The following is a 12,171-nucleotide window of genomic DNA, read 5'->3' as shown; positions in this document are numbered from 1 at the left end:
AAAATCTTTTAAGATGAAAAGAAGATTCTAGGTAATGTTATATTAATTCTTTTAAAGCAAACAGTTGTTACAAAAAGGAAGCAACTACAGTTTTTGGAGATCAAAAAGTAATTGTCAAAAAAGTTTAAAAAGTTTAATAGATGGGTTAAACAGAAGAATGAACACAACTAGAAATTTAAAAATTTGTAAACTGGAAAATCAACTGAAAGATTCTCATTGCAAAGAGCAGAGTTGACAGTTATGAGTGAAAAATAAGGAAGTTTTTTATCTAAGGAATGAGAGTCTCCTTTACATTATCAGGCCCAAAGAAGCATGAGAATGAGACAGCAGTCACGTTCCACTTTCCCTACTCTTTGCAAGTGGCTGGTAGTAGACAGACTGGTGTGAGGGAGCCTGGTTAGGAGGGGATTCACTCCACCTCTAGGCTCCCATCTAGTACTTACCGCGTAGTGGCTGGAAATGAAGAGGATCTTAAATGACAAAAAATAAATACTTCTACTCACCCACCCCACAGTACCAGGATTTCAAGTTTTCACTGTCAAATCTTTGTTCTCTTTTCCTCTATTCCTCTCTTCGTAAGGCTTACCCTTTCTTTGAAGCCTTATTGAAGTCTCAAATCCTGCCTAACGCCTTTGCAAGTGCCCTGTCTTTTAGAGAGTGTTACACAGACATACTAGATCTCTTCTCTATACTCTGCACTCAGAAAAGAGATAGTGTATTTTCTGCTATGAAGATAATAAATGAGTTTGATGATAACTACTGAAATATAATGATCAGAGACTTTTCTCTGCAGTACCTCGTATGATATAATAAACAACTGAATCCATTTCAACTGTTGGAATTTGTCTGTTTGGTCAAACATATATAGAACCAGTCTTAAAAGAGGTGAATACACCTAAGGTGTTTTTCTCCCCAAATGACCAGTGCTTGTTTCTCACCTGATATATTGATTCATGGACAGATATTTGTTTTATTAGAAGTTTGGCATCTTCTTGACTTTTGATATAGCCTTTTGTAATACTATACATCAAGCTGAGGCGCTTTTTGATCTGCACATCTGCAATATTTATCAGTATTGGTACTATTATCTGGAATAATGAGAAGAAGAAAAAAAACCTGTACATTTTATGAGGAAAAGCACCCTGTGAGGCAGAAATTCATAGCGTCATCTCCAGACCAGCAACAGCAGAGCCCACAAACTTGTTAGGAATGCAGATTCTCAAGTCCCACTGGAGACCTGCGGAATCAGACACTCTTGGGTGGGGCCCAGTAGTCGGTGTCTTAGCAAGTCTTCCAGGTGATTCTGTGTCTACAAAAGTCAAGACCCATTCTCTAAAGAAGGCGAAGCTTAGTGAATAATTGACTCTTGCTTTAGGGGAAAGTCTCTAGCACTGCCTTTTCCCTCATTCTCCGTAGCCCCAGATTTCAGAAAACCCCTAACCACGTCTCCTAACCTAGGTCATAGTTACTCACTGAACAAATCATCTCTCTGTGCCTCAGTTTCTTTACTTGCAAAATAGGAAATTTAAGGTATCTAAGATCCTGCTTAGTTCTATATTTCTCCAATCATAAGCTAAGGCAGGCTAGTGTCATGACTTAAGAGAATGGGATTTTAAATATACACCTCTCTAAATTCAAATGCAAGCTCTCCTATTTACCAGCTCTGTGACCTTGAGCAAGTTATTTACTGACTTTGAGGACTCAGTTTCCTCATGTGTAAAATGAGGAAATAATATCTAAGTACCAGAATTCCAATAGAGCTGCTCCTCAAAATCCACGTAGTCACTCACACAGACGGGGGCTTCCCACAGGGTTAAAGTCACGTCAGAGCACAGGGGCAGATGGTGAGGGACTGGGTAACAAGGGAAGAAAAAAAAGTGAACTGGGAGATGGCATTATAGTGAAGGAGTTACAAGAGCAGAGAAGGGAATTTTTTTTAAGCTGCTATTTTGCCTTTGAAACTTTGGGCAAAGGGAGAGATGTTTAAAGAAGATGTTTTCAAAGTTACACTCTGCAGTGTACTGACACTCTTTGAGCTGTCCTTTAGGGCACCTAAAGATCACCAATATTCTTTCAAGTTTTCCAATGCAGGTTTGTTTCTTTTAAAAGCCACATTATGCTGAGACTGGCTATGAGCCACCTAACTTCACAGAGTGGTGAAATCTACCTCACAGAGCTATTCCATTAATTAAACTAGATAATTTATGTAAAGTGTTTTACACAGGTCCTGGAAAATAGTGAGTGTTCAATTAAAAACCATGATAATATACTTCACTGAGATTTGTCAGAGCATGCTAGACAGAAGGGATGACTGGTTCGGAACATTGCTGCCCACACTCTGAACAGATTTGGTTTATGTAAAGTCCCTAATTAGGCAAAAAGAGTCAGGCTTCTGGGATCAGGGGAAAGCAAAAGGAAGCAGCAGATAAGCTGCAAGCCTGCCTTTGTTCATGGACCAGGTTGCATTGCCCTCCTGCACAAATAACTCAAAATCTTCTTGTGCCCAACCACCACCAGACTCCAGCAAGTTAGTTCACTGCAACCATGGCGTTAACCGCACAAAGCCCTTTTCAACAGACAGCATAAACGCTATCCTATAAAATCTCCAGCAAGCCTTTGTTTCTTCGCAGTTGCCTTCTTTCTTGCAGGCTGCCCATTGTTTCCCTGGCAATGTATTTTTCTACTGTCTCTAATAAATAAATATGCCTTTCTTTATCTACAACAGTCTTGGTAAATTCTTTTACTGCCACGCCGCCAGCCCAGATAGCTGTCGCTCCCCTGTGACAGTTTCCACAATAATACACTTTTAAATCTTTGTTTCATTTTAAATACTCTTCACAAAGTATTACTTCTAAAATAATTATTTTACATTTACCCGCATACGATCTCTATATAAATACTGATTACCTAAAGAAACTTCTACCTTTGATTTTAAGTCTTTGCCTCACACAACACATCCTGATTTCTAGCGTTGTGTACCTGATGGTGGAGTTACACCTTACATGAGCGCTTTGCTTCAAACTCAGCTCATAAGGCTAAAAGCACATCGAATCAAAATTACCCTTTAAACCAGGTACAGTAACTCTGAATAGTAATTCTTATGAACACTAAAGTTTGGTTACACCAATGTAGAATAAATGAAGGAACAAAAGAGAAAATCTGTAAGCACAAGCTGGATAGTCAAACAATTCTGCCTTAAAGATAACTATTATACGTTGTGGAGAATGGAGACTAGGTGGGGGAGTCTCATGTGTGCATTTTACCATCAGGGTTTATAGCAATTTTTTTTAATGTTAAGTCTCTGTATATAACTTCAATAAATACTAACATGATGGATTTGCTTGATGTAATAAGAATTAAACAACAACAAACATGGCATGGCAAGTGAAATCATTTAAAGCCCTGAAGTTAAAAGTTTATGTAATGCAACTCCATTGGAAAGAGAGAAAAGAGGTTTAAGATTTGAAACTGAAAGTATAAAAATCTGCCTTCAGTATCAAAACCAGAGTCATGGAATGAAGGCATAGTAATTGTTAAGGCAACTGAAGGCCACGGTAAAATTAAACTCCATAGGTAGTATGCTATGTGACTGTGGAGCTATGGAGGAAATATTTTTGCTTCTGTAGAGTTTGGGAGACATGAACAAATTTTACTGAAACTTAAAGAACTTGTCTTTGGGTTACCCTGCTTCTAGTGACACCAAGATTTTCATTCATTCACTCAACACATATTTACTAGCATTTACTCTATGCCAGGCACTGTTCTGGAGGCAGAGGTTACATCAATGACCAAAACTGGCCGAGTATGGTGGCTCATGCCTGTAATCCCAGCACTTTGGGAGGCTGAAACAGGAGGATTGCTGGAGCCCAGGAGCTTGACACCAGCCTGGGCAATACAGTGAGATCCCATCTCTATTCAAAAATGTAAAAAGAAAGACCAAAACAAAGATCTCTACCTCATGGAGAGTACGTACCATATACAGTAAATAGCTGACAAGTACTATGGGGCAAAAATTAAAGTTGAGCAGGTAGAAGAGAATCAGCAGGATGAGGTAGAAACTGAGGGTGTGAAGGGTGGGTTGCCAGTTGACATAGGCTGGTCAGGAGAGGCATCTGTGACAAGGTGAGATTTGAGCAATGGCTTGAAGGTGATGAGAAAGGGAACCATGCAGATACCTATTGAGAGGGTGTTCCAGAAGAGACAACTCCTGCTCTCATTTCTTTCAAAACAATGAGGTTTTTTACTCACCTAACACAATGTAAAAAAAGAATTTAAAATTTTTATTTTATTATTTATTATTATTTTTTGAGACAGGGTCTGGCTTTGTCACCAGAGCCATCATTGCGCTCTGTCTGACTGGAGTGCAATGGCATAGTCTCAGCTCACTGCAGCCTCAACCTCCTGGGCTCAAGCGATCCTCCCACCTCAGCCTCCCAAGTAGCTGGGACCACAGGTGCACACCATCATGCCCAGTTAATTTCTTAATTTTTTCTAGTGATGGGGTCTTGCTATGTTGCCCAGTTTGTCTCAAACTTCTGGACTCAAGCAATCCACCCACCTAGGCCTCCCAAAGTGCTGGGATTATAGGTGTGAGCTACATCTCCTGGCAAATCTTAATATTTTAAAACGTGAAATCTTACCTTGAAGAGAGGAAGAAATCTAATTATTCTTAAATATCCCATTATTACTGTAAGCTGAATAAGAGCCAAGTTGTGTCGTCTCAATTTCACAAAGTATACACAAAAGATATCAATGATTCCAACAACCAGGATAAAAAATTCCAAAGTATTCCAATATTGTCGAAAATATTTCCTTTTCAAAATTATTATCTGTATATAAAACAAATGTATAGGTGTCATTTCATAGCACCTATACAGTAATGTTGGGGGGAAGGAATCTATAAAATTAACAATTAAGTTATTAACTACAAATGAGTTACATTCAAAAAGTTGAGCTTTAAGTTATTCATCTGGAATCCCCCAAAAATTCTTTTAACTCTTCACCATTTATAATTTGGTTAAAAATATATACTCTATAAGAAAGCTGGAATGCCAAAAACAAGCAATAAAAAATAGCAACAAACAGATTCATTGCAATACTATTAATAATAAAGTATGAAAGAGTAATGCTCAGAAATCACCTTACACATTTATACTAATAATTAACTCACATTTTATGACAAGGACCTAGCAAACCAATTCTTATTCACTTATTTATTTCTTGTATCATTACACAAAATATTTGAGGGAAACATCCATGTCTGGATTTTCAATTATCCTTTACCTGATACTTGAGAATCTCTCTACTTTTATGATACTTAACTGATGTTCAATACTATGACTCTTACACTAATTTCACTATTAAACTCGGAAAATTCAAAAATGTTACTAAAATTTCAGGATCTCATCAACTATCATAGCAAATGGTTCTTGGTATCAAGTCACTTCAATAATATGACAACATAGATTCAAAATACCTGAATTGCTCTTTTTATAGATTCTATTTCTATTTTAAACAGTACCTTCAATGTTGATTCTAATACATATAAAAACATAAAATAGTAGTTTATTGATATCAGTGCTGACACATGTAAATCTCTTGCCATTGGCCACAGATGTATCATCATAGGATAAATATATATCAAATTTATAATCTGTCCTGTATATTCAAATTCTTCAGAAAATACTATGTGAAATATAAAAGTCAGAAATGCATTACTCCTGAAAAGAGATCAAATAAAATGTTAGATCACTTAAAAGTATAATTAAGCAGCTGAAGTTCAACATTTGTTTAAATAAATAATTAAAATTAATTTGAAGACTATACATAATATAAAATAAAGAAAACAAAACTCAAAAGCATACTTTCTATACATAAAAATCATAATGAAGAAAGGTAAAAAATATGATTTTTAAAAATCCATATCAGGGATGGGAAGCATTTTTAAAACTCAAGGCTACAGTACCTTGGAAACAATGCAAAGATTCATAAATAAAAGCAAAAAATAAATAAATTTAGAGGAAAACAAATCACACATTGGATTGTTTAAAATCAAGAATGGGAAAAACATTATATTCAATAATTACTATGACATGTATTTATTAAGACTTTTCATTCCATCTAAAGTAGAGCACGACAAAAAGAAATTCTCTGGATATATGTCAAGGTCCTACACCTTTGATTTTTTGTATATCTCTTTAAACTTATTAAATGGAAAAAAGTTTAAAAAATTACTAGAATTTCTTATAAAAAGTTAATGCTCACTTAAAATTTAGCAGCATTAACACCCTTGGTATATTCTTGTTTTGACATGTTCTATTGGTAGAAAAATTATGTCTCTCTGCTCTAAAAAGCATGTAAGCTCACAATTTATAAAACTAAGTAAAATATCTACCCCAGTTAAGTAAAATCTGTGTTTTGTGATATTTTGGAAAATTGGTTACAGGTATTATTAAGGGCATGTTGTGTTTTTCCTAATTATAGATCAAAAGAATCACGCAATAGAACAGATGAAATTAAACAGAGCTAGATCTAGTCTATTTAGCTATTTCTCATCCCTGCTCTATGTTATATCCAGAAGAATATTAAGCAGCCCACAACACACTATAACCCTCAGACACAGCAATTAAAACTTGAAGGATCCAAATGTGACCATCTTCTTTCCCTTCCTGACTACTCTCTAATAGAGATGTCATTGAAGCTGCTAAAACAGAATGGAAGAAGAGAAGCAAGCACCACTCAATCAGTGAAAATAAACCGTAATATAGTTTTTCTTAAGGAAAATTGAGATAAGCTATTCTGACAATGTAGAAATGGTAGTAGTTTCAAGTATGTTTCTATTAAAGGTTCACAATACTTACTCAGGTGGAATAAAATGTATCTTTTCTTTACGATAGTCCAAGAAAGTTAAAACAGTTTTAAACTTCATAAGCCAACTTCTAGTTCTCATGTAAGTTGAAACATCATAAATACTCATGAATCTAACAGAGAAAAATGTACATATGTGTTATAATAAAAAGCAAGTGATATACTTTGGGTTAATATAAAAGGGGAAGGTGTACTGAGCATACATTTAATATGGACCACCAAATAAGCTCAGTTGCATGCCTCTGCATCCATCTACCTATCCATCCATGGTCATGGTACAGGAGTAGTTTTAGCATGAGACCCCTGCTGCCTCTGTTCCTGACCAGAGGTTGAACGTAAGTAAAGCTTCTCTAGACCATTTCTTTGGAGTTTGGAATCAAGCTTTCCTTTGTCATGTTGGTCTGGCCCAACCCTCTCCAAGGCCCTGAGGGCTCTAACTTTCCTAAACTTTATTCCAGTGACTGGTAACGATCTTCCAAATAGATTACCTGGCTGCTGAAATGTTATCTATCACCTAGCCAGGATCTCCTATTATTATTGCCCCACAGCTTTGTGTTAGATCATCTATTATCTAATATTTGCCAGGACTGTAACCAGATATTGTTATATCTCTAAGATACTGAGCTTTTCCCACCAGACTTAATTGCATTTGCCAGCACCAGCAGTTGGGTCAATTCTTCCAGAGCCCGCTCCACCCCAGGGAGCAGTCTAATGGCAGCCTCCAGGCTTCTGAACCTCCTCTGTCTGGTAATTTAAAGTGAAGATAATATAAAGGCAAAATAATTATAATAGTAATTGAAGTTATATAAGTTCCCTTTCATGGATTCCCTGGTGTCTTATCTAATTACATGATAGTCCAATCTTTCTCAGACTCCCCTAATGTCACCAAGGTTATAAAACTTCAGGGAAAAAAAAAAATAAACAAAATAAAAAGTAGATGGATAGATGGATGGAAGGACAGACAGATGAACAGACAGAAGATGGATAGATATAGATACGTGAAATAATAGATTGATCAATCTGGACATTTAATTCTCATTTTATTCATTCTTCATCATATAGCCATTCAATTTTGGAATATCAACTAAAGAAGTGTTATACTTACTTTCCTTGGGTGGAGTAATAGCATTTTGCCGCACCAATTAATATCCGGGCTGCCTCTATTTCAAGAATTCCATTGTTACGCTGTTTTTCAAAGCTACTCTAAACATACATTAAATGAAGAAAACAAAAGATTAAGACATAAATGGAATGTATTCTTCTTAACCCTTACATAGCCCTCACTATTATTACTGAACTCAATATATCAAAATATGCTATTACAAAAAATTATATAGTAGGAAATAAATTTCATTCAATGCAAATGTTTACAGAATACTCATGTTTATAAAGTACAGTCCTGAATGTTACAAGAGATAAAAAGGGTCTTAGCTTTCTAGAGACTCAAAATGTATACCACTCAGCCAGGCATGGTGGCTCACTTTGGGAGGTCGAGGCAGGGGGATCACTTGAGTCCAGGAGTTCAAGACCAGTCTGGGCAACATGGTGAAACCCCCCATCTCTACTAAAAATACAAAATTAGCCAGGCATGGTGGCGCATGCCTGTAATCCCACCTACTCAGGAGGCTACGGCAGGAGAATCGCTTGAACCCAGGAGGCAGAGGTTGCGGTGAGCCGAGATCACGCCATTGCACTCCAGCCTGGGCAACAGAGTGACACTCCATTTCAAAAAAAAATATATATATATATATATACACACACACACACACATATATACACAACTCAAAGAGTTTACTTCAGTAATATAAATAGCATCAGTAGCATCATCTTTTTACAGCAGAATAGAGCGTGCAAAATATTAATTCTAAGTGTAACTAATCATTTCAGTCTCACATGGAACCATCAAAAGAAAAAGATAGGCTGTATTATTGCGTCAATCCTCCCCCTAAAATAGCAGAAAAATTATAGCTTCTACATGACACTGACATTACATTCAGAGGTTAGCGTTACCTCCTGGAACTGATGCCTACATTTCCTCACATACTGACCATATACTTCGCCTATCCATTGTTTGGAAACGTTGGCTCCAACCGCTACTGCATTTAACATATTTTCTCAAGTCTTAAAATTCGAGGGATGATAGTCATTTCAGGAAAGGAGAGAATTCGCGCCACTTATATCTCAAGACAATTCTCATTCACTCATTAGCTCCTTTTCCAGAAGATAGAAAAATGAACCACCAGTAACAGCTTTGATAAAGGATATGCAAATTCTGAAGCTGCCTTCCAAAGAGTATGGGGCAATGGCCAGGCGCTCTCTACTCTGAGGGTTACCAGAGCACTTAGCGGATTTCTCCACATTGCAAGCCTCTGTGATGGTCCTGGTAGGATGTCCACTGTGAGAAAAGTATGTCCCAGAAGCTCAGTCCTGAGGCCTACCTCTAGTATTTACACTTGTAGTGTTTCCAGGCATGCCCATCAAGAAGTAGGCCTGGATCAAGAAAATTATGATTTACTAATATGATGGATTGTTTATTTATTCATTCATCCTTTGAACAAATGTTTATTAAATGCCTACTCTGTTCCAAGCCCCGTTTTAGGGCAATGAAGGTATAATCCAAGGCTTTAAGGGGTTCACAATCCAGTGGGGCAGGGGAAAAGTTAGATGCATATATGATAAAGCAAGAAATTAAGGGGATAACATTCAGCACAGAGTGTTAATCAAACTTGATGTGGAGATGGGATCAGAGAGAGTTTCTTAGAGGAGATGATACCTCAATTGAGTTTTAAGGAGAAGAACAATTATCCAGATGAAGAACGGTGGTGGGGCGAGCAGAGTGAAGAAAGAGGTGGGCAGAGGGTAGCATCTCTGGTGCATGTACAGAGGTGAAAAACAGTATGCTGCGTGCGGTAAAAGACAAGTTGTGGGGCACAGCATCAGTCAGAGAAACAGTCAGAGGCCAGATTTTAAAATACCTTGTATATTGCACTTTGACTTAATTTTATAGGTAAACTTTTCTTGGAATGTGATATACTCATTCTGTGAGATACTCCTTCAATCCCAATGCCTGAAAAACTATGCAGGGCAGGGGAAAGGGTAAGGAAATGTTGCACTCAATAGTCCCTCTTGGAGAAGCTCAATGTATATTAGCATATTAAAGATTCTGAGAAGTTCAACAAGAAGTTCTAAAAGAAACCCATTTAACTTTATTTAAGCCACCATTTCCCAAAGTAATGTGAGCATGGAAACTTCATTTTTCATGCAGTTACTATTAACATTCCATGGAATAAGTGTTCTTTGGAACTCACAATGGAAAATGTAGGCACTGAGGAGTCATTTAGGGTTTTAAGCAGGAAGGAGGTATAGTCACATGTCTTTTAGTAAGTCACTGTAACTTGAGAATGGAAATATTGGAGGCAAGTGGACCAATTGAAGGTTACCGTCCAGACAAGAGATTATGATAGCCTAAATTAAGATTCATGAGGACAGAAAGGGGTGTATTTGACAAATATTTAGAAAGTAAGATTGATAGAGCTTGGAGAAGGGTAGAGGAAGAGGACTGACTCCAGCAACCAATGGTCTAATTCACTAACACTTGGAATATAACAGTAGGCTTGGGATGAGTTCAATATGGATTTGAGGTAGAGTGAAAGGAGAAGCTGTCTAGCCACCACTGGATTCATGAGTCTAAAGAGCTGGTGTTGAAAGGTGTGGAAGGAAGATTATAGATTTGTAGAGCATCTATGCATAGGGTTAAAATCACGAGCCTAGCTGGGAATAAAGAAGGAGAGACTATAAAGTAAGAACAGTGGACAGAGTTAATTGTCCTGAGGTGCACCAACATTAAAGGGTTAAAAAGAGTTCATAGAGGAGACTGAAAAAGGAAACAGGTAACAAACACAGGAAGAACGCCAGAGTAGAAGGTACTGTTAGGAAAGCTATTCAAAAATAGCGTGAAGCAAGTCCTTCCATGGGACTGTTGGTTTTAAAAAGTAAATGTGGTAGGTCATTATAACAATGACTGCAGTGTATCATGCCTCCCCGTGTCCGTGCCCGCTTTGCAAATGGCATCACTGTTTCCCCATTAAGAGGTGTAATCTACTTTTCTACTCATTGACTGTGGGCGGGCTTTGTGATTTGCTTTAACTAATAAAATGGGGGCAAAAACGACATTGTTCAGGCTCCAGAGCCTGGAACTTAAGAGGCTTTGTGGCTTTCCCTCTCACCCTGTTGAAACCCAGAGACCATGCTGTGAAGAAGCCCAGTCCAGCCAACTATAGAGAACAGGCCATAGAGGGGAGAAACAAAGCACCCTGGAAGACGACTAGTATCAGCTGCCAAACCCTCCGACCATAGTCGATCTAGGAAATGACCACAGGCATATGAGTGATCCAAAATGAGACCAAGAGTAGAATCACCCGGATTGCCAACACACAGAACCGTGAGAAATAATAAATCATTGTTTTAAGCCACCAAGTTCTGGGTTGGTTGGTTAAACAGCAGAAGCTGACTAAAACAGGAAAAATCAGTATCAATTGTGGAGAGCCTCCAGAAATTAAAACACACTGCATTAGCTTTGGAACTGGGCAGTGGGCAGAGGTAGGGGGGCAGTGAGAAGACTGTTAGTGGAAGCTGGAAGAGCAGTGGGGAAACTACAGCAGGAGACTGGAGGGAGGCAGCCATGCTACCAAAAGGCAGTACCACTGACCAGGCTGTCACCTGAGGCAACGTGGAAGACAGAAAATGTACCTCATGAATCTGCTAAGAAGATTTCTAGATTTCTAATATTCCAGGAATATTAAAAGTACTGCTTTTTTTAGCTTCATATAACAAGATAGAGAAAGACAGAGACTGGGATAAACCAGAGAGAAATAGTTCAGTCTTAAAGCAGAACTTAGAGAAAATATAGAAGCCATGATTTGCCAAGTTGGAAACTAAACGTGTTTCTCATCTGTGGTTTCTCCAGCTGGCAAAGATCTAAAAGTAAAGACCAAAACATGCCAAATTGTAAAGAGCATCACTGCTGAGAAGAAACTGCATCAACTAACGGGCAAATAACTGGCTAACATCATAATGACAGGATCAAATTCACATATAACAATATTAACCTTAAAAGTAAGTGGGCTAAATGCCCCAATTAAAAGACACAGCCTGGCAAATTGGATAAAGAATCAAGACCCAATGGTGTGCTATATTCAGGAGATCCATCACATACGCAGAGACACACATACACTCAAAATAAAGGGATGGAGGAAGATCTACCAAGCAAATGGAAAGCAAAAAAAAAAAAAAAAAAAAAAAAAA

General features: G+C 37.6%; 1 protein-coding gene across 1 annotated transcript in view; it reads right to left on the bottom strand.

Annotated features, from left to right (window-relative positions):
• Nucleotides 1–12,171, bottom strand: part of SLC9C2 (solute carrier family 9, member C2 (putative)) — a 92,294-nt gene that overhangs the window by 26,081 nt on the left and 54,042 nt on the right. The window contains exons 13-17 of the mRNA XM_012000447.1: nucleotides 7,973–8,070; nucleotides 6,861–6,980; nucleotides 5,522–5,720; nucleotides 4,641–4,829; nucleotides 939–1,088 (exon numbers count right to left, since the gene is read on the bottom strand). Coding sequence (XP_011855837.1) covers nucleotides 939–1,088; nucleotides 4,641–4,829; nucleotides 5,522–5,720; nucleotides 6,861–6,980; nucleotides 7,973–8,070 — 756 coding nt within the window. The remainder of the gene's footprint in view (nucleotides 1–938; nucleotides 1,089–4,640; nucleotides 4,830–5,521; nucleotides 5,721–6,860; nucleotides 6,981–7,972; nucleotides 8,071–12,171) is intronic.

The sequence above is a fragment of the Mandrillus leucophaeus genome, unplaced genomic scaffold (genome assembly GCF_000951045.1).
Source record: "Mandrillus leucophaeus isolate KB7577 unplaced genomic scaffold, Mleu.le_1.0 Scaffold629, whole genome shotgun sequence".
Taxonomy (NCBI): Eukaryota; Metazoa; Chordata; class Mammalia; order Primates; family Cercopithecidae; genus Mandrillus; species Mandrillus leucophaeus.
This window is presented reverse-complemented; position numbering and strand designations above follow the sequence as displayed.